Below are 26,292 nucleotides of genomic sequence, written 5' to 3'. Positions count from 1 at the left end.
CCACGAAATAAGGGGTATGCTCATTGTTACTGATATTTCAGGATATGCAGAATAGGCGCAGAGTACCCGCCTAATGATATAATATACTTACGTGCCTTTCGTTCGTCCGAGGGCTTCTTGGTTTAGGCCTGAAACTCGATACAAATTTTATTTTTGTATGTACATCGTCTGAACAAGTACTTTATTCGGGTATTTCAGCGCTAAATGCAAATTTAAGTCGAGATCTTCTACAAAAAAATGATTTAATTAGTAAATGTATCATTCGTGCCAAGTTTCCATTGTTTTCTCGGTGTTTTAAGAAAGTTATTGATTCCTTTCTTACCGAGTACACAGTCTGAACAAAATATTCATGAGTACATCGTCTGAACGTTTTTTTTCAACGCATCTATTGCTGTCACGAAGTCATTAGGACTTATTCTGAATACAAAATACTACGAAAAAGTACTAGAATATCACAGAATATCTCTTCGATGTGATAATGTCGTTACACAACTGATTCTTAATTTATTCAACGCCGTTTTTCTCATCTATACTTTCTTCTTTGTAGTTTGGGGCAACACAACAAGCGTTTCGTTCCTGCTCTTGCATGGTTACCAAGGGATACACAGATAAGAAGGTAATATAAAAAATTATAACAAGTGTACTTGTGAAGTATATCTGGTCTACTTTACACGTTATACGAATATAGTTTAAACCAATCTGTTTCAATCGGAATCGTACTATCTTAATGAAAATGAGTCAGTCTTTGGTTAACAATAGTCATATAACAGTTTTTGTAGTTTTGTGTTGTTGATTGAATATTCCTGTAGTTGTATAATATTACCCTAAAATATATAGTTTAATTGTCGACACTTGAACAGGAATAAACTCACCATTTGCGATTCATATTCTTATTTAGCATTTAGTTTGTGTTCATGTTCTTGTATAGTAAAGTCTTTAAGAATTTAAAACCAACTGATATGTAGATGCAATTACATAAGTGGTCATTCAAAACGGTCTTTACTGAACTATTTTCTTGTCTAAATTGATCAACGAGTTTAACAAAATTTGTATTGCATGAACACGGATGAAATACTTAGTATTATTTTTATAAAATACATATCTGGCTGATGATTTACAGCGCTAAATACATGACACGTCCTTTAATATAGCGCTGATAGTTAAAACGTTTTTCAATGTTACGCCAAATGATATTATTCCAAACACAGTTATTACACTAGATATAAATTCAAAATATATACTATCGTACTTAGTTATTTATATCACATAGATGTCGCCGTCTTGAAATTACGTCGTTATATATATTTTTATATACGATCTATTACCGTTTAACTAGTGTAATAAATATGCAAGTTAGTATAAACGTATTTGACGTAACAAAATAAATAAATAGCAATGACAATATGCGCTATATATAGGGACGTGTTATGTATTTAGCGTTTATTAGAATATCGAATTAGTGTTCTTTAAATACGAGAAGGCTCGTTTATACCAAATTTAGAAGAAAAACACTCGTTTTATACATTCCGTATTAAATGACCACTCATGTCAGATCGTCTATTTAAACTCAATATACAAATAATGGTATATTATTTTAGAATGCGCCGAAAGAAGCCGTCGTTGTCGCTTCATCGACAGAAGAAAACACGGGCGGAGAGAAACTCATTTGAAAGATGCTCGAAAACAACGGTGGCACAGCTGAAAACAACAAAACGGAAAACATTTTTTTCCCCAGCCAAATGTCCTATTATCGTGAGTTTACAAGAAATGACCCCAATACTGTCTCCGATGAAATCTCCATTTCGTTCTCCGCTTTACAAAGCATCGCCGCCCAAAAAACGTGCAAAGAAAAGCACGTCAGCAAGAATACTCTTTGAACAAACTGACTGCAGCATTTCCCCAGAACACCAGAAGAATAACATAAGCTTTCCTGAACTTGATATATTAGAACTCGATTATGACACTGCAATTGATAAAACTGTGCATTTTCTTGAAACCATTGTTGAATCAAGCCCTGCAAGCATCAATGAAGAGGTTAAAAGTTTGCCAAACAGAAAACGTCAGATTCAAGAGGGCTCTATCGAATCTGAGAAATTAGAAATATGTGATACTGCGTTCAAATGTAGGACTGTGAGTATTAAAAACAGTGATAAATCAAATCTTGAACACAATACGGATATTGCTGAAGGTGTCCCACGTATAACAGTGACAACTAATAAAGAAACAGCATTAGACAAGTCAACGAGTACTTCGACTGAAAGTGGAACCACTAGTATAAATAAATCTTCCAAATTGCAGTACGCAGATACAAGCCTCTCAGAAGTAACTGGTAAAATTCAAAAGCTTACTCCAGAAGTAGTCAAATTGTTAGCTTCAGAGGACAGACTGGACCTTGTTTTGCTTCAGTTTTTAGAACAAGTGAACGACAAACGCTTTCCATTGGACAATATGGCATTTCGGCTTTGGACGGAAGTCGTTAAATGATTTGAGTGTAGAACCTCGACTGAAATGCGATATTTAGAAGATACAAAACAGTTCTGGAGACTAGGCTACAAATTGTTCGGAGCACGATTTACCAATTTTATGGGCGGATACAAACACCACGGCCAAGTCGTTAGAAGTGAAACTGTAAAGGGTTATTATTCTCCAGCTTCTGCAAGCATTAACTTTGCCGTCCCAAATGACAAAATCTTACGACAGTTTGTTAGGTATGAAAATTGTGGGGAACGCACACCGGGCGTATTTGGGGATGTCATTGAGCGATTGAGTCAAAATCTGAAGCAGAAATCATGTTGTCTAACATTCGACGGGAAGAAGTTAAAACAAGGCCTCACGGAAAAGGCAGGGGATGTGGACCTGTTAGGATTTGAACCGAATGCAACACTAAATGAGAAAAAGATGGTTTTACAATTTGGACTGCAAACCATTGAAAGCATGCGCGAATGTATATCTGTTTCTCAGGATTTGTTGACAACTAACAATTCAGAGATTAACACTAACTTGACATCCTTGCTGTTTGAATTCTTGCAAACAGCAACACAAAGTATCATCGAAATAAGAAAGTTGCGATCAAGGAAGGAGTACGCAAAAGGCAAACTGATTGAAAGGGGTGGTAATTTGGACTGGAGACGAGGGAGATACGCGTTTGCCGTTAGCGCGATCATTGCTTTCCTGTTTGATGTGGACACTTTCCTTAACGAAGCTGTACGTGTCACTGACGAAATAAATAGATGCATTGCGTTCTTCAATGGTCAAGTGTACAGCAACGTGAACGTTATAGACGTCGAAAACCACACAAAGTATTTCGGTATAAAGGATCAATGTGGATCTAGCGACAATACAAGACTAGTTCCTCAAAGAACAGAAAAATGGTCGGAATGTAGAAAATTGGCGCGTATAACAGGAAGTACATTGCATTCTGCTTTGGGGTTTGAAGGATTAGGCAAGCAGAGAAATCATTTTGACAGAGTAATTTGTAAGATTGCAGATAGTGAGCCATCACCTCAGGTAAAAATATTTATGGAACATGGTACTCGCAATGAAATAAATGCTGTTTCAACACTACTGGGTAGGATTTTGCCAGTACTGGAACCGGATCTCAATTTTTGCGAAGAAGGATTCGTCAGGGCTCAGTTTGGCGATCATACTAGCTTTCTTGTAGTTTCGCCAGACGGTAGCTTACGGGATGACAACACATTAAATTCCACTCGCGTTGCAATTGAAATCAAATGTCCGTTCACAAAACTTCATGAAGAGTTTCCATCGCGCTACTATTTACAATGTGTGTCAGAAATAGAAGTATTAAACGCAGACTATCTCTTGTTCATAAGTTGGACAGAAACAAAACCCTGGTTTACAAAGTAAACAGAGACAAAGAAATATTCAAGAAAGCTCTGAAGTTGGCTATGTCGTTGTATGGCGCTGATAAACCCAAACGTCCAACTAAACTATCTGATGAACAGAAAGCTTTAAAGCAGGAGATAACAACTGTCTGTAAGGATATTCCTGTTATCGGACGATTTGCCTCATGCAAAGCAGGGACTATTTCCCCTTCAGAACATGCAACACATGAAGTAACCACAGAAGGTGTTGATGTTCTCCTGAATGACATGCACACACTAAACAAATCCCTGTATCAGTTGAAAAGAGAAAAGGCATCAGAAGCGGTGGTGTTCTTGGTAGCGGACTTAGATCGAAGCTGGGAGACTGAAAACATCCGGGCAGGTCCTGTAGCATGGTTTCCGAAAGGATATAGCCTTACGGTGGAGACTATGAGACGCATTGCTGAGTGTGTACACACAGAATGTCACAGGCAAGGTATACACATCCCTTGCGAATCATTCGATGGGCAGTGGCATAATATAGTAACTCGCACGACAGAAAATAAGCCACTTACAATTCATCAGCTTCAAAGGGATGTTTGGCAAGCTGTAGAAAAGTTAAGCAAGAAAGATATTGTGTCTAAAATCAAAGAGGTTAACAAGGTTCCACATTGGAACAGTGAAAGCATTTGTGACGACAACACAATGCTACCTAGAAATATTCTCATTGCCACAAACTGCGGTAAACGTCTACCAAAATTGCCAAAAAATCTTCCAAAGCCGGTTACCGAAGAAAACGACGCAACTGGTGATACAGGAAAAGCTATTACATTGGCAGATGTAATGCCAGATCCAGTTCAGAACACGTGTGACCTGAACTCAAACGTTCTGTCAATGACTACAGTTGCAGAACATCTTGAAATGGAAGCCTACTCTGGTAATATTAATGAAACGGGATGGGCGATGGAATTGAACGATGACAATAATGAGAATGGACAGATCGCAACAATGGAAGGAGATGTTCATCAGACAGAGAACGACGAGAATACACAATTGCTCAACTCTGACGAGACAAACCATACTGGAACACACACTTCTAATAAAGAAGACTCAATACACAAATCATTAGAATTGAAAGATTTGGAATGCATTTTAAGTTTATTGCGAACAACGGGAAACTGTTGCAAAAACGGTAAATGGGACAATATCCGAGCAGAAGATATGATGCACTATTTTGAGTCGAAACAACAGCTTGTATCACTTCTCGATTCAGAACTACGAGTTGTTCTTAAGTATTTGAAAAAGGTTGGAATCTTGAAAAGCTTAAAGGAGTCTGTTCCAAAAGGTGTAAAAGTAAGAGAAATATCAAAGGTGTTAAATATTTCAGGGGAATTGCCACAACAACTTACAAAAAGAAAGAGCTCTAAAACATACAATGTTAAGTCCTTGACGGAGATGGCCACCAAAGAGATAGCAAAATTTAAAAAGGAACACTTGAATGTAATTGAAGCTGAATATGAGTGGCCTGAAGCGTACAATGAATGGCAGATGTCAATGGTTGACGTTACGGTAGATGGAATCGAATATGAGTGGTTTTATCATCCCGAATACAGCATTGAACGACAACAATATGAGGTCCGATGCATAGATTCGACCCATTTATTAACTCGGGCCAGAAGGAAGAGTTGTTATGGGGGTCTAGACGGATTATCCAATGAAGCATGGCTTAAAGTGGCAAAATCAAAAAAGACATTATTAACACCGATAATGATAACCGAAGTCACCGACCCAATGTCAGCTGCAATGTCAAAAACACATTTTTCCTCACATGTTGAAGCTGAGATGAGGAGTAATGGTGACATAGAAAGTGCAGACCTGTGCCATGATATCAGATGTTGGTGGGAGGCTGAGGATAAGCCGGGTATAAGTGCACAAGACAGAGTTCGGTTTCGGCAACATCTAAGGAATCGGCTCCTTAGTAGAAAAAACTTTTATGAATTCCCACCTGCTACAAATTACGCTCGAGGTTGGCCCATCCAACTTTGGGAGGGAATCCTAGCAAGTATTGACGCAAAGTGTTTGCTGTATGCCATGACGAAAACAGGAACGTACAACCAACGGGCATTCAGTAGTATGATTGGAGAAACGTTCTTTTCGGAGGTCTCCTTGCACGACAAGAGGGGACAAGGAACACTTACATCAACGGAGTTTGGCATGCATATCGGCAATACGATCGAACAAATGCAGACGAGGTTGGATCCTGATAGGTAATGACTTAAGTACATGTATCATATTTTAAGTAGAACATTTATATAATGGCTGTTCTGAAATTATAACCGTAATTATATTTTGTTTTCGATTGTCTGACAAATTGTTGAAAGTAAACGCATTTACCACTTTAAACCTGGTTAGGTCTTTGTATCGCATTGCAGTAGCTGGTCACATATGAACATTGAACGAACAACCCATCATACTATTAAAGACATATTTTAAATTTTAATTTGTTAATATTTAGCATGCTTAAGTGGTATTTTTATTCACAGATCTTTTAGCTACTGCACAAGTAAGAAGGCGGTGTATGAGATGGTCGACAAGGCAGATAAGGAGCACTATCATACGGATGTCGACGAGTCATATCCTGGTCAAACGATACCGTCAAACATTATAACAAGGTAATTTATATAGCTTTTCTTTCAAATTATTAACAAATTCAAATGTTTATTGAAATTAGTTACATGTATATACATTGTGATGAGCGTTTTAATGACCAACGCATTGGTATCAGCGTCATTGATATCGACGCTTACACTCCTTAAACGTGTACTTCGGTATAATTTAAAACCGTTCAATATATGTACACGAAACCATTGACTCAAACCATACGTGTAGCAATGACCAAAACCTAGTTTTATTACCTTCAGCAATATTCGTTTCAACCAATATTCCATTCTATGTTCGTTAAATCTGTCAGGTACTTGTTAATGTACCATTTATGTTGCTGTTTGGTATTGAATCTATTTATCCATATTTTTCCGATCCAATCAACAACAATGTAACTAGGTTAAAGTCATAAATATGGACATAGCATTGCAATTTAAGAACAAAAGTATTTGTCTTCGCTGATAACCTTCAAAATACAGTAAAACAATTTTCTTACAGGAACCATCATTTTGACTCAGCGCAACGTGCACGGGTGTGCGGAAGTAAGAAAGTTGGCACCATTTCAACTGAAAGGAACGCTCTCCACAAAGGTGCACTTGGTGTCCGCTGGGAGAAGGCTCGCTGTAACCAATCTAAGCTGTTACCGACCTCAAAGATGGGCATTGAGTAGCAATATTTGTCAAGGGCTCAATTTCCCGAAACCTCTCCAGCTTAACATGCGTATCTTATTCCATTAGCCAAATGACAAAACTTCAACTTGATTTGAATAACTTAAACTTTGTTTATTATGATGATCATGAAGATTATTGCCATTAACAGTCTACATATTCTTAAGAAAGTAAATATTACATATATACCAGATCGAAAGTAGCGAGCTTAGTTTAGCTTAATGCTGTTATAAGTGACTCAAAAAGTTACGGGAAATTTGGACATAATATTCAGACGGATTTTACGCTAGTATCATGTTGAAAATTGATTTGACCATTACAGTTTTCATTATTTGCTTTACTTTTAAATAAGTGTTAGATCTGATATATAAAACAGTTTGTCTTTGCATTGTGAATCTCTGAAATGTAATTTGAATACTGCACACTTTGCGTACTATTAGGCCAGAGATTTTTAATAACTTGTTTTACGGGATTCTTTTTAAGAAAAGAGGTTCGAAGGCCTTAAAAAAGACATAAAATGTGCCGTAGAAGAAAAAATATAAATAAAACAGACTTTCCTTAACAAATTTTTTATTGTAATTTAAAAAATGTTCCCTCCAACTATTGATGGCTACCTTAATATAACGTTCAATAGCACTATCTGATTTTTTTACTGGAGAAAAACGGATTAAGCGTCGGAAAAAAACATCAAAAAAATCACGAATTTTCTTTTTATTTGAGTTTTGCCAATTCAGGTGCGGCGCTCCCGTACAACAATTTATAAGAAATACTCTGGCCTTAGCATTTTCCTGACATCTCTATGTAAACGTATGGTCATGTTTATGTGAACTGTTTGAAACACTATAATATTGTATTGTTATGAACTATATTGTATTAACTTCGACATGTATATTTTATGAAACCTCTTACTGATGATATGTTTTCGTATCATGATACAAAAAACATGCTTGTAACTGAAATTAAATGTCTAGGAAATGAATCATATATTATTATTGATTACATGTTTCAGTTAAAGATGATATTGGTGAATTAAATTCTAAATTGCTGAAAACAAAGTTTTTTAACTGAAACATTATCTCAATTTGAATTGTTTTGCTTTAAGATTAGATATGCGTGTATGTGTTCGAATGCTATGCTGTTGGTAATCGACACAATATGTTAATTAACGAATACGGAAAAAACAAATAAATACTATATTAAAGAATGTATTATTTATTCATTTTTATTCATAACAGTATATTTTTACTTTATAATCACAGACAAATATCACATTTGTGTAAAATCAAATACATAATTGCACAATAGATCATGGCACTGCACTTTACTAGTGGATAATAAAAAAAATAATATCATATGGTAAACAAAAACAATACACATTTAAAATGTGACAGTATCTTTCAACGAGAAATGTTATTCACGTATTGCTAAGCATAACTTTAATTTCTTACATGTTAACATGAATGAAATCAACCATTAAATACCGAATATACGTTCAGCACCGCTGTTAGTAAGACAACACGTACTACCAACAATTACACAAATACACAGAATAAAATACATGCATTACACGTTTCAAAATCATATCAATTCTTCAATCACGCTTAACGTTTAATATAATATTGTTATATTCATCAATGTGTAATACTGAACAATTTAATTTATTGTACCGGGATGATTGATATAGACCAAGTATACCTAAACAAAGTACGCTTTAGGAAGCTAACGCATGTCTTCGAAATAGTCTACATATCATGAAATTATGCTTATAGTTGAAAATGTGGACATGGGCCTATTAGGTAGGCCTTCATAGATACCAGTTGAGGGCATTACCAACATTTGAATAAAACTATGGATATGATATGCATTATATGTGAATGTTTAAAACTCGCGTAATGCTGTTAACCAATATCATGTATGGAACGTAAATAGAAGCACTTAACATGAATGCTCGTATATCAAAAGTATATGTAAACAACTGAATACATACATGGCGTATTCATACTCGAAATTGTTTTCCAAGTGACGGGTGAGTTTTCTGCAATTGAACTACTGTGATCCTTTTCATACGTGTTTAACAACACAAAAGTAAAAAAAGAAGAAAATGTCTAAAAACGAACCCGATAATAACATAATCGTCATTATTTATGAAATCAGACACAGCATTTAAATCAGATGCAACAAAAGGCCATGTTATTTTTTTGGATTTGCTACAGGGCACTTTGCCTTGTGGTTACTTAAACCCTGACTGTATGTATAGGCTTTTCCACACGTGCATTGGTGTTTCTTTACACCCGTATGAGCGGAGAGATGGTCCATTAGGGCCGACTTCAACCGAAACGTCTTGGTACAATCGTTACATTTCCACTTTGGTTCACTATGATGGACCTTGTGCTGATTCAGGTCACTGTTAGTGGCAAATTTGTGACCACATGTGTCACAGCAAAACAACTTGGGACCATCGTGTACCGAAGCCCTAAAATTAGTAAAATGTGGTTATCAGTGAAAACACATTGCTTAATACAATACACTAACACATTACCAAGCACAAACTTCACAGCATTGCCACACTGATAATTTATGTTTGGGTTTCTGCCCTGCTATTAATACACAACTTAATTATATTGAAAATAATGCATATAAACAATGCATTTTTGATACTGTTATATTAACCATGTGCCGTCCACAAGACAACACTCATGTATTCATAGATACTGTATAAATAACATCTATTGACCAGATTAAATCATCTTTGCCTATTGAAATACTGAGTAAGAAAATAATTGTGCAAACCTGTGCCTCTGAACTTTCGACTTGCTGTAGAAAAGCTTTCCACAGCATCTATACGGCGCCTTTCCGTCATGGCTTTTCTCGTGCTGATAAAGCCCAGATCTGCCTTTATACGACTTTCCGCAGTGACGGCACATCAACTCCTTTCCAGATTCCTGAAATTATACGTTTTCTACGTATACTTTATATATCATTAGACGTTTATGATCAATTTTTTTACAAACATTTACAGGACTTTATCTTTATATCATACAGCATTTCAACGTTTGCACAAACAACATTAACAATCAGTTTGACAGTTTGCAGATTAACTGTATTGTCATATATGATCATTAAATCTGACGCTCTTTACAATTTTCGTGAATTATGCTTACATCAAGAAAATAATTCCGTAAGCGAAAACAACTATAATATTTTTAAAAGACGTTTAATGGTAATTATCATGTAGAAATACGTACCATTCTGATAGATGTATATCGGATTCTGAAATAAATTAAATAATGCAATTAAGAATCAGATGTGAAAAGACATTACCACATCGAAGAGATATTCTGAGATATTCTAGTACTTTTTCGTAGTATTTTGTATTCAGAATAAGTCCTAATGACTTCGTGACAGCAATAGATGCGTTGAAAAAAAACGTTCAGACGATGTACTCATGAATATTTTGTTCAGACTGTGTACTCGGTAAGAAAGGAATCAATAACTTTCTTAAAACACCGAGAAAACAATGGAAACTTGGCACGAATGATACATTTACTAATTAAATCATTTTTTTGTAGAAGATCTCGACTTAAATTTGCATTTAGCGCTGAAATACCCGAATAAAGTACTTGTTCAGACGATGTACATACAAAAATAAAATTTGTATCGAGTTTCAGGCCTAAACCAAGAAGCCCTCGGACGAACGAAAGGCACGTAAGTATATTATATCATTAGGCGGGTACTCTGCGCCTATTCTGCATATCCTGAAATATCAGTAACAATGAGCATACCCCTTATTTCGTGGTCGAATCGACGGTTTTTTCAGCCATGTTGTGCGGACAATGTACTATAGAGATCACGTGATACTCCCCGGTGGCTTTTATTATTGTGTTTACCTCTGAAATCCAGTTACATTTCACCTTTAAGGTTTGCACAATTCTTCTCACGTCTATCTCACCAGATAATGAAATTATATCGTTTAGAAACATAAATCCAGAGTCAATCCAGTGTTTGAATAGTAGACATTTATTATTGAATTTAATATATTTATTTCCCCATAAAACTTGAGTTCGAATTGAATAAAAGTCATTCTTAATATTGTTCGACCTTGAAATTGATTTAAATTCTAACCACGTGTTGACCAAGTCTCGGTAGAAAACAGAGAGTTTCAAGTTCTGTCCAGATAGGGATTTAAGAGAGTCTAAATTCATATTGAAGACAATATAATTTGGTCCGAATTGATCAAGAAAATATGATGCGATTATTTTCCAATTTGCATTTGATTTTGATTTTAAGAAATTTACCCATTTAAGTTTCATACTTTTAGAATAGTATTTAAAGTCAGGAACTTCCAGACAACCTTCGATTTTATTTCCTATTAAGGTTGTACGCTTAATTTTATCCCTTTTGTCATTCCAAATGAAATTAAATATTAAAGAGTTAACCGTTTTAATTATATGATTGGGAGTTAAAATATTTTGCGCTAAATATGTAAGTTTGGGCAGCATCAATGATTTTATAACAGTTATTTTGCCAAAAAAGGTTAAGTTTCGTTTCTTCCAATTGCTTATTAGCTTTTGACATTGTTCAATTTTTTGCGCCCAGTTTAAATTAATGCATTCAGTTTTGTTGTTTCCAAAATAAATACCTAAGGATTTTATATATTTCGACGTGAAATTGATATTGTAAATTTTATCAATGCCATTGTATTTTGAAGTACCTATCCATAGACCTTGTGTTTTAAGTATGTTGAGCTTCAGCCCGGAAAAATTGCCGAATGTATGAATTATCTCCAGGGCTACTGGGATTTCAGTTTCATTTTTAAAAAATAGGGTTGTGTCGTCTGCAAGTTGTGTGATTTTTAAATGAGTGTTTTTTACATTCAGACCTTTAATCACTTCACATGTTCTTATTTTGAGTGCAAGGACTTCTACAATTGTTATAAATAAAAGAGCGGACAGGGGACATCCTTGACGAACTCCTCGCATTATGCTAAAACTATCAGATATCCAACCATTATTAGAAATTTTAGAGGAAATATTTGTGTATAGTGTTTTTACCCATTGCAAAAAAGAATGTTTGAAACCAAACTTGGCAAGAATGTCGAACATAAAAGGCCATTCAATGTATCAAAAGCCTTTTTAAAATCTAAAAACAAAATGGCTCCTTGCATTTGATATAAATCAGCGAAATCGATGATATCTTCTATTTGTCTTATATTAAAGCTAATGTTTCTACCTTTTATGTACCCCTGTTGGTCATTATTAATTATTGTCGGTAAAACAGATTGCAAACGTTTTGCAAGTATCTTTGCGGCAATTTTATAGTCTAAATTAAGTAAGGAGATCGGTCTCCAATTTTCTAGATTATCGGGATCTCCCTTTTTATACAGTAAAGAAAAAACACCTTGTTTTTGAGTATAAGAAAGTCCACCTTTCTCGTATCCTTCATTTAGAGAATCAATTACAAGATTGCCAATTAAATACCAAAATCGTTTATAGAACTCAGCTGTAAGACCATCTAACCCGGGGCTTTTATTTAGTTGCATTTCTAGAAGTGCGTTTTTGCCTTCATCATATGTAAACCGACCTTCACAGGTATTTGCCGTTTTATCATCAATTGTATTTTCTAAATCAATGTTGTTAACATAATTTAAATAGTTCGTGTTAATCTCTAAGTGTAACGTATAAAGATCTTAAAAGAATGTCTTTTCTGCTTTTAGAATTTCTTGTATATCGGTAACTCTTGTATTACCAATTTTTAGCGAATTTATAACTTTTCTAGTTTGCCTCGACTTTCTAATCCTAGGAAATATTTTTTTCACCTTTTTCAATGAAATCGACCTTGGAGCGAATTTGTGCTCCAATGGTTTTAATTTGATATATATCATTTATCTCTGTTTCAATGTTTTGAATAGGTATCAATAGACTTTTGTCTTGATTTTCATCAAAGGTTTTTTGAAGATGTTTAAGGTTTTTTTCTAGTTGATTCAACCGATTATTTCGTTCTCTCCCTATTTTTCTTGAAAAATCTATAGTAGTAGTTCTTATTTCAATCTTACATAGTTCCCATTTTGTTTGACTTGTTATATTTGATTGAATGATTTTTCTTAAAACATTTTCAATATGTGATATATATTTTGCATTTTCAAGAACAGAATTGTTAAATTTCCAGTAACCTGGTCCTCGTTTAGACGGCGCTTTAAGTTTAAGAGAAATGGCCATGTGGTCTTTAAATTGAATTATTGCTGACCTTATATCTGTCGAATACACCTGTGGTACTAAGTTTTTTTCTATCAACCAAAAATCTATTCTACTTTTGTCCGTTTGATTTTTTCGTCTCCACGTAAATTGTGTTTTTTGTTCATTATAGAGCTTCCAAATATCACACAAGTCATTTCTTGAAATTAATGTCTTTAAATTTTTAACCGGACATTGTTCGCGTTCGTAATTGTTTGAGCTTGATCTTCTATCATTCTAAGATTGTCAGTATGTCAGTATGTACTAACATAAATAAATTGTTGACGCGCCGCCATTGATTTTGCGTACAAATAAACTAACAAAGTTTAACCTTTTTAGTGGTCTACAATGTATTGTGTTCTACACCCCGTCGCCGTCACTACACCTCCTGTTAGCGTTTTTACCACCCATTGTCGGCGTTGTTTTCGCCCCTTCGCCGTTACTTCCCCTTCTGTCGGCGTTTTTACCACCGATTGTCGGGGTTGTTTTCATCCCTTCGTCGTTACTTCCCCTCCTGTCGGCGTTTTTGCAACCCATTTTCGGCGTAGTTTCCGCCCATTCGCCGTTACTCCCCCTCCTATCGACGTTTTTACCACCCATTGTCGGCGTTTTTTCGCCCCTTCGCCGTTACTTCCCCTCCTGTCGGCGTTTTTAACACCCATTGTCGGCGTTTTTCGCCCCTTCGCCATCACTTTCCCTCCTTTCGGTGTTGTTACTACTCTTTGACCATCACTGCCCCTCCTTTCGGCGTTATAGCCGCCCCATAACTCATGTCGGCGATATTGCTGCCCCATCACTGCCACAATCCCTCATGTCGGCGATATTGCTGCCCCATACCGGCCACACTCTCTCATGTCGGCGTTATTGCTTCCCCATCACTGCCACAATCCCTCATGTCGGCGTTATTGCTGCTTCATCATTGCCACAACCCCTCATGTCGGCCTTATTGCTGCCCCATCACTTCCACAATCCCTCATGTCGGTGCTGTTATTAACTTTCACAGTCATAAAACTCTAATTCCACCGCTTTATCATTATTTTTCCTCTCCTCGACGTTTTAACCAAGCCTTCACCATAACTATCTGTCCTATCGTTTGTTTACCACCTCTCCACTGTCACTACCACATCCTGCTGACGTTTTTACCAACCCTTTCACCATCGTTTTCCCTCCCGGCAGCGTAATTTTGACCCTTTCACCATCACTACCCCAGCTGTCATCATTGTACAACCTATCGCCGTCACTACTCCTCCCGTCGGCGTATTTATCACCCTTTCATCATCACAAGTCCTCCGCTGGGCGTAATAACCACACCTCCACAATCACTACCCCTCGGTGTTGTTACCACACAATCACCGTTGTTGCCCCTCGAGCTCTCCCGTCGGCCTTGTTACAAACCCTTCCCCCTCACAACCACTTCTGTCGGCGTTTTATCACCTCTTTGATATTACTATCCCACTCGTCTCTTTTATCAGCGTTCCTGTCACCATGTCTGTGCTATAAGAAGCCACATTACTGTCACTAGACCATTATTCAGTATTGTCAACTATTTTTCCGACGTGACTACCACACCCGTCGTCGATATTACCGTTCAAAGCGTGTGTAATACATCTCCGTCACCGTTTCAACCCTTAACCGACGTCGTCAATAGCGCTCCATCGCTTTCATTCCCCTCACCCTCCGTCATCCCCCTCCGTCACCGTTTTCCCCCTCCGTCACCGTGTGATCCCCTTCCGTCACCGTTATTCCCAACCGTTACCCCGTTACCCCACCCCCTCCCAAAACTACGACTGCGCTTCATTCACCACTGCCCTCCCCAGTTACTTTACTTCTTAAAAAAAATATAAGCAGGGAAATACAAACAATGTACTTAAGATGACTTTATTGAAGATGTTATTAAAAACAATTTCATATTTCATTTAAACGAAACAAAGATATAAAATAAAATCATTAGCACGGTATAGCACAATGTATGGTTATTCATATTGGAGACAGTTTCTGACTGTTAGAACTTTCGATCTGTATCGGGTCCAAAACATACATACAGTTGAACAAAATACAGATTTGTGCACCATAAAATGTTAATGCATTTTATGAAACCGTTGTAAATGATATATGAATCTTGTTTGACAAAAATAAGTTGTGCAGTATGACAGGTCTTTTAAATTGAACAATCCTTTAAGGAACTTGAAATCACAAACTGGCGAAGAGTGAATTACAATTTTCCACTTAAAGATATGAATGACGCATTGATAATTCAAATAGATTAATACTCTGATATTTGTTTTGTGTTGGCATCATTGCTCATAACAAGGTTGCACAAAATGAAAGATCATTAAGAGGCGAACAATATATGTAGGTTGATGGAAAAAACATAAAATACAACACAAAATGAAATAAAAACAAAACAAAAACAATATCTTACACGATGTTCACTTCGTTTAAAATAAATGAGATTCTGTAGTGTCGCCATGGCTGTTTTTGTTTCAGCGACCGTATGATTTAACTTAACAACATTACACAAAATATGACAATAATAACGTTTATAAACGAAGCAAAAAGGGAAAAAAAATACAAATCCTGTTCCCCTCTCAAAAAAAAAGATTTACCGGTAGAACCGGAAACAAAACAAATATAAAAGCGATTATCATGACGTGCAATACAATGGGACGCGGAACTGTTGCAAAAATAACTCACGCAACACCACGCGGGACAACATCACGCATTCTTATTAATCGCCTCATTTTGCATTGCATGAGCATATGGTGGTAGGACAGTTGGATGGCGTGGCGTTGCAGCTGTCTGTGCACCATTGGTCCATGCCGGCCTGGGAGGCGTAAGAGCCAATTGCTTGGCACCCCTTTGTTATACTTGGTGTAACTGACGGGGACATTGTTGTAGCTGCAGCTTCTCCACATAAGCACATGGCGGGCGGGCAGAAAGATGGCGTTGCGTTGCAGTTGGTGGCGCACCATTGGTTCATTACTGGCTGAGATGAATGAGCGCCAATAGCTTGACAGATTTTATTGTAGCTTGGTTGGGTTGTTGGATCATCTGTTGATGAAGGACCGCCTGTTGATGTTGGTGAATTAGTAGTAATTGTAGCTGCTGACGTTGGCGATGTTGATGTTGTTATAGTCTCAGTCAATGGTGTTGAAGTTTGGGGTGGTGCCGTTGTATATGTACTGTCAGTAGTTGTTGATTCCCATGAGGTGGATCCAGAGGTAAGAGCAGTCAATGTGGCTGACTTGGTGGTCTTCTCTGTCGGACCGGATGTACTCTGAGAATTGGAACCGGAAATTTGTATGTCAGCGCAGTTTTGGAAAGTCTCCTGTCCGCTTCCGCATCCAGTACAACACTGCACTTCACCGTCAGGGCCAATGCTGCATCCCCAACTGTTGCCTGTGATATTGAAGTAATTTTTACGAGAAACTAGATAACCATAGTAAAGATCTTGTTATACATGAATATAACAATTGCTTTGTATATTAGCTGAGTAGCAATCATAAAAACTTTCACAAAAAAAATCAAGGACTATTACTACGAAAAATGTTAAACGTAATATTGTGGAATTTGCCAATCATGCTAATGTGTTATGAACTTTTATGAAGCAAAATACCAAGTTCGATGCTTACACAGACGCAAAGACCAAGAAAGAGGAACATTTTCAACTCCAATTAGTCGAAAATAACAATATAAAAGTTATTATCAGAATAAAAAGTTATCTACTTTACCCGTGTAGTATTTCCACTGAAGTACACAGTTATCACACGTGACGTCATCAGGCAGGTCAAGTTTCACCTTGTAACTCTGCGATTCTAAGAATCCATTATCTGCCAGGTAGAAACGAGTCTTCCCTACATCGGAGAAGTTGAGAATGTGCTCGTCCAAGCAATCTTGAGTAACAACATTGTCGTAGTTCTTGAGGGAACATAATCTGAAACGGGTTGAGAAGATCGTATTTATTTTCATGAGAATAACTAATTGCATACTCCATTTTGAGATAACCCAGAGACTGTGTAGAAAATAAACCAAAAATCCTTCTTGTTTTTTTCATTTCAAAGAATTAACTTCTTTGTATTTGGTTTTTTTGTTTTTTTTTTACAAGAATAAATGAAGATATATAGTATATACATTGTCATACTGTCTCCCTTGAGGGGAATTGTGCATCTTATCAACTCGGGAAACACTGTCGACTAAACATTTAGGCGAAGAAATGTGACCCTAGCTTAACTCCCAGCCTATGTGTATGTGAGTTTGGTTGGTGTTCATCAAACCGGAATTATTTTTTTTTTAAAGGTTCAACTGTTTCCACATTAAAAGACCAGTCTTGCGTGCAACATTGTGCCAACGAGAGTGTCTTTGTACGAGTTAACTTTTTCACAATCCTTGTGAAATAAATAAAGTTTCAACTAAACCACGTAACACATCTTACTATGACAGGAGCGGGTATAACAATACTTATGTGACGCGCTATATTTATCACAGCCAGAATGGAACATTATTGAGATTCTATATACTTGATTTATATGTTCATAGTTGAGTAGTTTAGACATCTGTTCAGCGGTGTTCTTCTTTGAACAAAAGCTATGCTTACTTAAACTCCCACCATCCCTTGTGATTGGCTGTCAGCTTAACAGTGACCTCAATCGTCCGACCTCTGACGTAATATCCGGTTATGCTCCGGTTGATGACGTATTTTCCGTTTATGCTTTCGTTATCCTTGATGACATCAGCGTAGTTGTCACCACATACACCACATTTCCCGCCATTTTGATTCCATTGAACCTGAAATGGATAAAAGGAAAGCCCTTAATACAGTTGAATGTTAAGCCCAATTAACTGAAATGTTTTCTGAATTACTGCTTAGGACATATAATAACTATCCTGTGCAAATGTGTGCTTTAACTGTGACTTTTAGAATATATCTCGATATTTGTGAAAAAAACAACACCATTGCAACACACCACTTCACGGGAAACAACTTGCCTTGGGTGTCTAACTAGTACGAAGTTCTCCAAATTGACCAGTACTTTAAGGAAAGAGAGGTATGTGCACTTTTGGTAAATGTATTTTGGGATGTCGATGGCATCAACATTTCTCTCCCGGAGCGACCTTCCACACCCAAAGCAAACGCCCTACCACAATACTTTCCAGACAGGTGGGGGAATAAATAACAACACTGTGGCCATTTCTTCTTTCTTTCTGATATGTTTTAAGGACTGTCCGCGCCATATCATGGCTGTATCATGTTTTGACACCGTCATATCCCCCAAACTGAGATTAGCGAAAACATGAAGACATATGAGGAACTTTTTCCCCACTGGTTGGGGGTAGTTTTGCTTTAAGAGTATTTTTTACCCACAATGCCGTGATACCTGCACAAAAGTACATTTAGACTTGTCCAATAGGTATTATTATTTCTAAGACATAGAAGCTGCGACTCGGGACATAGGTGCTTAGCGCATGCCTTTATAAAATATCCCATTCAGTGAACTTGATTTCCCTTTTTTATGCTGATTTGAATACTTCCAACGAGAATAAGATCCAATTATCTCGAAATGGGTTGAAGTATCATAATTTATGTAGACAAAAAACTTGCGTAAACCCTGAACATAATTTATCATGATTACTTTTAAAACATTTCATTGACACGCTTTGGGCTCGGTGTTTAAAGCATTTTTACAATTCGCAGGAAAACATAACATTTATAAAATAGTCTGCATAGCAGCCATTTGAATGTATGAAAATGGTTCAAATTCATACATTTATTGAATGAAGGCCCATATGAACTTATGTATATAATACATATCATTCAACGAGAAAAAACTATTTGATTTGGTGAACGTTAGCCAAACATATTCACCCCATAAATATCATTAATCAGCTAAATGATTTCATTTGCAGACTAGTCCGAATTTAACCTTTGGACAACTTGTTTTACAGAAGTGGCAGCAGCAAAGTGTATTAAACTGTTAAAGTCTCTACTGGGTCCAATGTAGAAAAAAAAGCCAATCAAATAGTTTGATTGATGAAACTAGCCTTAAGTTTACCATGGACAAGTTACTATAGTTTTATACATCTGGCTTTCAGACTAGGAAGTTCAAAGGGAACATTTAGCTGAAGCAGGCAGTTTTACTGCGCTTTATTATCGACAATTAACTTTGTCCGACATTGGGTAAGCCATCCCGTCATTATTTGCAAGGAAATGTAATTATACTCCTGTAAGCTCACTTGATTCGAAAATAAAGTCGCTTCCAAATTTCGCCTTACCTTATTTGTTTGAATTTTTGAATGGCTTTTGTCTCAATGTATTTCTTTAACGTATGCTGTTTATTTACATTCATTTTGAATTTATTTTGTGCAAACGTTTGGCAGTAAATGAGCAGTCAGCAATCATTGAAACCAGCTGTTACAACCAGAGGCTTAGACAGATGATAAAATATAAGATTGAAATGTTTGTTAATTTGAATTTATCAAAAACGAATGGTCGCCCGACATGCGCCAATGCTTGTGACAATCAAAAGTGCATATCGAGACACGGAAGCAAGAAGGTCCTAAATGACATTGGATACAGAAACAGATGGAACGTTTTCGCGTTCAACCCATTGAAGAGAACGTTTTTTGTTCATTATTTTGTAGGTAAAAACATCTACTCTTATGCAAGCTCACATATTTATATATATGAACAACTTTTTAGATATCCGTACTTCGCGGTGTGCATACTAAAAGTGTCTTTTTCATTTATGTTCACTTGATAGATAGGTGAAAAGCGATTAATGCAAACTCACATTTTCTTCAGAAGGCTTCATTGGAAAAAATACATGTGATATGTTTGTATGGTATGTGATGCGTCTGTCCTAATGCTACCTTTTATATATATATTTATTACAATGTATTATTCTTCCCCGTTTTCCTTGCTATTCACTATTAAAGGTAAATACTGTCGAAGTCTCAGAAAAAAAAAAACGGCAAAAGAAATTGCGTCAGCATCCTTTTTGAAAATGTTAACGTTACCAACCCGATGAGAATTAAAATTCATATTGATATATATGGAAAAGAAACCCAGTTGCCTCCAGTTTTATTCTTATCACTTCCACAAACTAATAATGGCGGTTATGAAATTGATTATATCAGAGGGCAAGTAAAGTTTGTACATTGTCAAGTAATTAGTGTAATTTATTAAAATGATCGCAGTATAACTACCAAATTTAAAATTGGCAAGAAAAATAAGGGACACTGCCGGGACAAGTCACATTGAACCGTAGGATATGTTGCTCATATGCACACTATGCCAGCATCTTCTGAAATACTTTATTTGACAGCCGGTGCACCGGACGATTACATTGACCCAGGCCTACCAAAGACTTATCGAGAGACAAATACGGTCACAATATAAAACACACCAACACAACCAAATTAATATTGACCAAGGGTCTGTAGGGTTTAGAAAAGAATCTGAGTGTTTTGATTGGGCTGTAAAAATATCTGGCCAATAGACTGAATGGTCCCTGAACAAATGAAATAATATTCTGCTCAAACTAGTTCATAATAGATGTGTCTTACGTAATAATACTATGTTTCCACTATCCTGACAAACCCTATTTTCTCTTCCCGACCATACGTATTTTTGCGTTTTGATCGATATTTACTCCGGCACCATATTCATGCCTTCTTTAGGACAGGTCATGCCGATTGGTACAGAAAGCTGGTTCTCAAAAATCGGTGCTTCAAGGTAAATAAATATAATCAGTTTGTCAGCTGATACAAAACTCAGTTTTTATTAAACGGTTTAATTAAAATGGTATGGTAAATTATTTTCTAACTCTAAATGTACTGAGATATAAATACTCACGGTTCTGCCACCGCAAAAGAGTTCATTATCGTTGTAGTTCCGGTCTTCAACCGGAAGTGGATACCCGCGCCGCCACGCTGTGGACCTCCCTGGTGGATCCCAGAGCATACCGTGACCCTTCACCTCTGATTTACTTCTGATTGTGAGAATCGTAACAACCAAACATACATTTGATGAAAATCTGCCCATTTTTGAATGGATGATGGATGATTAGTTTTGAAATATAATCTAATAAAATACACTATCCGTGAAAATAAATCGAAATAGTATAATTATTTTTTAACTTTTAATACTTTTGTTTCTCCTCATTCAATTGAACTTCAGTAAATTATGGTGACTGCTTGCACTCACTGTCCGGCCAATTTGATAAGCTTGGAGGTAGGACGATCATTTATATACCCAAGCAAACTAGCCGATTTTCCGCGTCACTTTTACCCATGATGTAAAGTACGTGTACCGATATTATTATAGCAGGTGTCGAGAAAAAACACATCACTGTGACGCAGCTGCGCAAGGATTTTCGTATTTTAGCACTAGGTCAACCCGACACACAGTACTTACGAAGGCGTATTTAGTAAAGTTAATGCACTGGCAGGCACAACTTACGACACTTGATACGGGTACATCCTATATTATGGAGATAATGTATTTAAGAGTAGGGATGGCTGAAGCATAAGTGGTTATTTGATATTTATTGATACCTATTGTCGTGTCGTATAAAATGCTTTTGGCGTGATTCACTTTAATTTACATTTTTTTTTGTTGTTAATTAAGGTCAAAGATTAATATTGAGTAATTGATTTAAAATAGCTGAATGTGTTTGCGGTACTGATTGTTTAGATTAGAATCACAAAAGAAGAACTTCATTTTACATTTACACGTACGCATATTTGAACAATTTAAGTAAACAAGTTCTGCACTCGCTTATATTCCAGATGTCATTTATAAACATGTGATTCACAATAAATATATATTTATGAGTTTTAGCTTAAGAACTATAAGAGGGTGTTACACCCTAGCCTATTTTTGGAAGCACTTGTCTGCCCTCTTGAAGACCAGCATGGGCATTATTCTGCCTTCAAAGAAATAAAATGCTTTAGATTATCAAATATTTCCTCTTTTCAAAAAATATAATTATATGATTATGAAAACATACGAACTCATTATATCTTGCAGTTAAAAGCGGAAACTACTTCAATTAAACATATTTCTAAAAGTTTTCGTCAATATGCAATGCAAAAGATTTTCAAAGTTCAATACAATTTGTCCTTTTCACACTTACCACCATATATACCTTTCTGCAGCACCCTGTCATATTCAAAACCAGGGATTGATTCACTATCGTCTTGGGTCTGAGTTTAACATTCAGACTCGGAAAGTTTTGTTCTAAAATGCCATTAATTTTCAGAAATTGATTTAATAATTGTTAAACATGATGATTGGAGCACATTTAGTCAGTTTAACTATAATTGCTCCTCTAATTAAACTTTACAATACCATGAATAATTGCGTTTTTGAGTCTTGAGTCTCAAGACGTCAGTGAACACGGACCCAGGCTTAAACACTTCAACAATATACACGCATGTTCTACATTAAAGCCTACTTATTTGAAAATAAGACTCATTTTATCATAAAATGATAAAATAAAACAATATTGTTTTGATCCGGTGATAATACCACGCCCTACTTGAGGTCTACCTGGACCTTACGAACAGTCTCATGTCCGATTCTTCACTCAAGACTCAATTTCAAAGCAATTCTATTTAACTACAAAAACATCTTAATATCATATTAGTATTACAGAATAAATATAAATAATTGTACACTATACAATAAAATTAAAATTCAGAATTTTCTCATCCAAACTTAACTCGATCAAGTAACAAAGAAATGAAGAAATGCAGTTTTTGGCACTTGAGTTTGAACTCAGATACTGTAATAATGGCCCCAGGAGTGTCATCGTCAATCATAAACGAACCCGGTAGTGAAAAACATCGCATACTTGATAGATTTCAAAATTAAAACAAAATTCATACAGTTTATCTATCCCAAAAATCAAGCTTCAATCACAGAGTATCATACTTGATATTTGATACTGTTGACCACATCTTGCTTAAGGGATGAACCATTTATCAGTAGAATGAGAATGAACGAACACGCGCGTATAGCGGAAATGAAATTGATCCCGACTGTGTGTTTGTCTTGTATTCAATTTCCATGTACGTATTTATCATTAATATTAAATTTCAAACGTATTCCATGTAAGCAAACGTATAATTTAAAGATGTATACGTTGATATGTCGTTTGGACTGTATATATATGTTTATTTTTATTCGTGTTGCTATTTTTTTATATATATATTTTATATTATATTCATTCAAGCTACATACACGCACGTTCGCCCGCCCGCTGTACGCACGACCGCCCGCCCGCCCGCCCGCCAACTGTCCGCGCGACCTGCAGCCGGCCCGCGCACGCACGCATGCCCGCACGCAAACACACACACACAGACACACACGCGCACATACACACAGACACACACACTTATATATACTAAGTAGCTTCATGCTACCGTATGTAAATAATTAAACTGATTAAGGTAAAGTGTAACTACGTGTCTCATGACTTATTGAATCGAATTTTATTTTAACTGACTCAGGATTTTGAGTACAACTTTTAAAAAGAATATTATTGCACGCGAGGGCATTATAAACATGTATTTTATCCACTAAATTACGACGTCATAAACCTCAGATAGCGACACAGTTGAATGGTATTAGAAGGAATGACAATTATGATAAAATAGACGGCCCTGGAGAAAAAATTGGGAAAAGTTTAGTATTCTCGTTGAACTGTTATCAACTGTTTTATTATTGGAGCTCTTCATTTACCCATTCATTGACATTTAAAGCTGCTCTCTCACAGATATACCATTTCTTACAACTTTTTTTATTGTTTGTCTTGGAAAGAGCAAATATTTGCTCTTAATATAAGATTGTTGACAAAAACTCAGATCGTAGATTTTCATATTTCCGTTTGAAAATTAATTTTTAATGGCTTAAACCGTTACTTACAGTTTAAGAAAAATACTTAAATACCAATTTGAACTTATAAATATGTGCGATTTATTTTTTGCGAGCTCGCAGACGACGCATGGCAATACGACCCGTTAGTGTCTGCAAAGAAAGGCTACGACAGCTAAATAATTATGATAGCAATGGTAAATGGTTTATCTGGTACAAGTATACATATACAATTGTAAATAGTTGCCGAATGTTAAATATAAAAACAATAATCATGAAATAACAATGTAGTGATAATCACAAACATAAAATCATAAACTATTGGACAGGTGACTTCTCTTCATCTAACGTCTTCTGCTTTATCCTTACATGGAACTTCCAATGTGTTAACATGGGTGAAGCTGCAACTCGCTACGGAGCTTCCGCTCTGAAGTCATAGTTTCTGTTTAATCCCTGTACGGAACTTCCGGTTTGGTATCACGGAGGAAGCTTCATCTCAATACGGAGCTTCCGGTTCGGACATGTGGTGTTTGTTTGATTACTATACGAAACTTCGGGTCTGGTATCATATTTACTTTCTTTAAACTATATAAAACCGGTCTTGTCACGCGGTCTCCGCTTGATAACTGCACACAATATTTGGTCTGGTAGGGTAACGTGTGTGCCTTTAACTCACTTGGTAAAAAAAGCTGGTTGCACTGGATCATGATGCGCAACTTCCGGTCAGGGTCACGGGCTTTGCTGGATTACATAACGCAACGTCCGTTTATGTATCTTGTATTCTAATGATTTACAACGTCTACTGTTGGGACCGTTGCGCGCAACTTCCGGTCTAGTGTCACGGTTGTCAATGGCTCCAAACACAGCATCACCTTAAAAAGAATCAATTGTTTTGGTTGATGGCAGTTTATTTATCATTATTTGAAACAAGTACGAATAATGGTATAGGAATGAAGATCATCCAGTTTATTTCGCAAAATTGTATTTCTGTTGTTATTAGGTAACGAGTGACGGAATGTTGCTTCGATCTGTCCTCTTTTGGTAGGACCTTTTTGCCCTAATTGAGAGTAGCACGGGTATTTTTCTGTCGTCATCGAATTAAACGCTTATTACTGTCATTTTTTTATATATTATATATGTAGTGTGTTATTTGAGGAGTTTTAGCATAATAAGCTACATGCAACTACATTCACTCTGTACATAGTTGGTAGTTAAAACAAATTAATATAGATATAACTATTTATATTTCTTCGAATAAACACAATTTCTAACATTTTCTGTAAAATTCAATTTTTTTAAGTTCTTCACATTCCGCTTCAATGTACTATTTTCTGATGTAGTAACATGTCCTTTTAAAACCTTAAGGAATATTCTTACCACATTGAACAGTTTATTAATCCACATATTGCATTGTAGTCACAATCATTTATCGACGTTTTTTGCCTGTTCAAACCGTTGGGTGAGGGTGGTCTACTAGTATATGTCTCCGCCCACTAGGGGTATTTTCTCATGGTCTTAACTGCGCGAAGAGACACTTTTGATACCAATATGCAATGAATTATTGTAATAAAAACATACAATGTTCAAAAATATTATTTTGTTTGGCTCTAGTGACGATGTTATCATGATATGCCCCCCACCCTCCCAGATAAAGCAACAACACAAGTATAAGGTCCCGTTCTTTTTACTTCAGTTGATCAGAGGAAGACGTCCATTTTAAATAGAAATTTTACACATTGACAAATTCATGTTTGTGTTTTGTTATTGATAATATGTTTTTAATTCTTATGTGACTATCTCAAACTGTAAATATTGTTGACCAACTTCAATGATTATTTTCACTGTTAACAAGGAATATTCTTTTTTCAACACTGTCGTGCATGTATTTTAAGTACTTTAAGACTAATATTACCTTCAATCTCCAAATAATGCCCTTAATATATTTTACAAACAGTTTGGGTATCAATATCGTGTCTTACACATAACCATGAGTGTGTTACTGTGGGTTATTTAACTTTTGACCACATGACCTACAA

General features: G+C 36.1%; 3 protein-coding genes across 4 annotated transcripts; 1 reads left to right on the top strand and 2 right to left on the bottom strand.

The window, feature by feature from the left end:
• The first annotated feature begins 3,197 nt into the window (after nucleotides 1-3,197).
• LOC128246428 (uncharacterized) lies at nucleotides 3,198-7,884 on the top strand. The gene is made up of 3 exons (XM_052964621.1): nucleotides 3,198-6,088; nucleotides 6,365-6,493; nucleotides 6,981-7,884. Exons 1-3 carry the CDS (start codon nucleotides 3,780-3,782, stop codon nucleotides 7,150-7,152), a joined length of 2,610 nt encoding a protein of 869 aa, XP_052820581.1. The 5' UTR covers nucleotides 3,198-3,779; the 3' UTR covers nucleotides 7,153-7,884.
• Nucleotides 7,885-9,340: 1,456 nt separating this feature from the next.
• Nucleotides 9,341-14,174, bottom strand: LOC128246325 (zinc finger protein 724-like). Its single transcript, XM_052964516.1, has 3 exons — nucleotides 13,887-14,174; nucleotides 9,941-10,092; nucleotides 9,341-9,623 (listed from the first exon to the last, which is right to left on the bottom strand). The coding sequence occupies exons 1-3, from the start codon at nucleotides 14,172-14,174 to the stop codon at nucleotides 9,341-9,343; spliced, it is 723 nt and encodes a 240-aa protein (XP_052820476.1).
• Nucleotides 14,175-15,250: 1,076 nt separating this feature from the next.
• LOC128246466 (uncharacterized) lies at nucleotides 15,251-21,589 on the bottom strand. Of its 2 annotated transcripts, XM_052964684.1 has the most exons (5): nucleotides 21,526-21,589; nucleotides 21,233-21,368; nucleotides 17,975-18,165; nucleotides 17,112-17,314; nucleotides 15,251-16,779 (listed from the first exon to the last, which is right to left on the bottom strand). In XM_052964684.1, exons 2-5 carry the CDS (start codon nucleotides 21,338-21,340, stop codon nucleotides 16,118-16,120), a joined length of 1,164 nt encoding a protein of 387 aa, XP_052820644.1. In that variant the 5' UTR covers nucleotides 21,341-21,368; nucleotides 21,526-21,589; the 3' UTR covers nucleotides 15,251-16,117. The 2 variants fall into 2 exon arrangements, with proteins under 2 accessions (XP_052820644.1, XP_052820643.1); XM_052964683.1 differs by having other exon boundaries at nucleotides 21,233-21,583.
• Between the last annotated feature and the right edge of the window lie 4,703 nt (nucleotides 21,590-26,292).

The sequence above is a fragment of the Mya arenaria genome, chromosome 9, assembly GCF_026914265.1.
Source record: "Mya arenaria isolate MELC-2E11 chromosome 9, ASM2691426v1".
Lineage (NCBI taxonomy): Eukaryota > Metazoa > Mollusca > Bivalvia > Myida > Myidae > Mya > Mya arenaria.
Note: the sequence above shows the minus strand (reverse complement) of the source record. Positions and strands in the feature narration are given on the sequence as shown.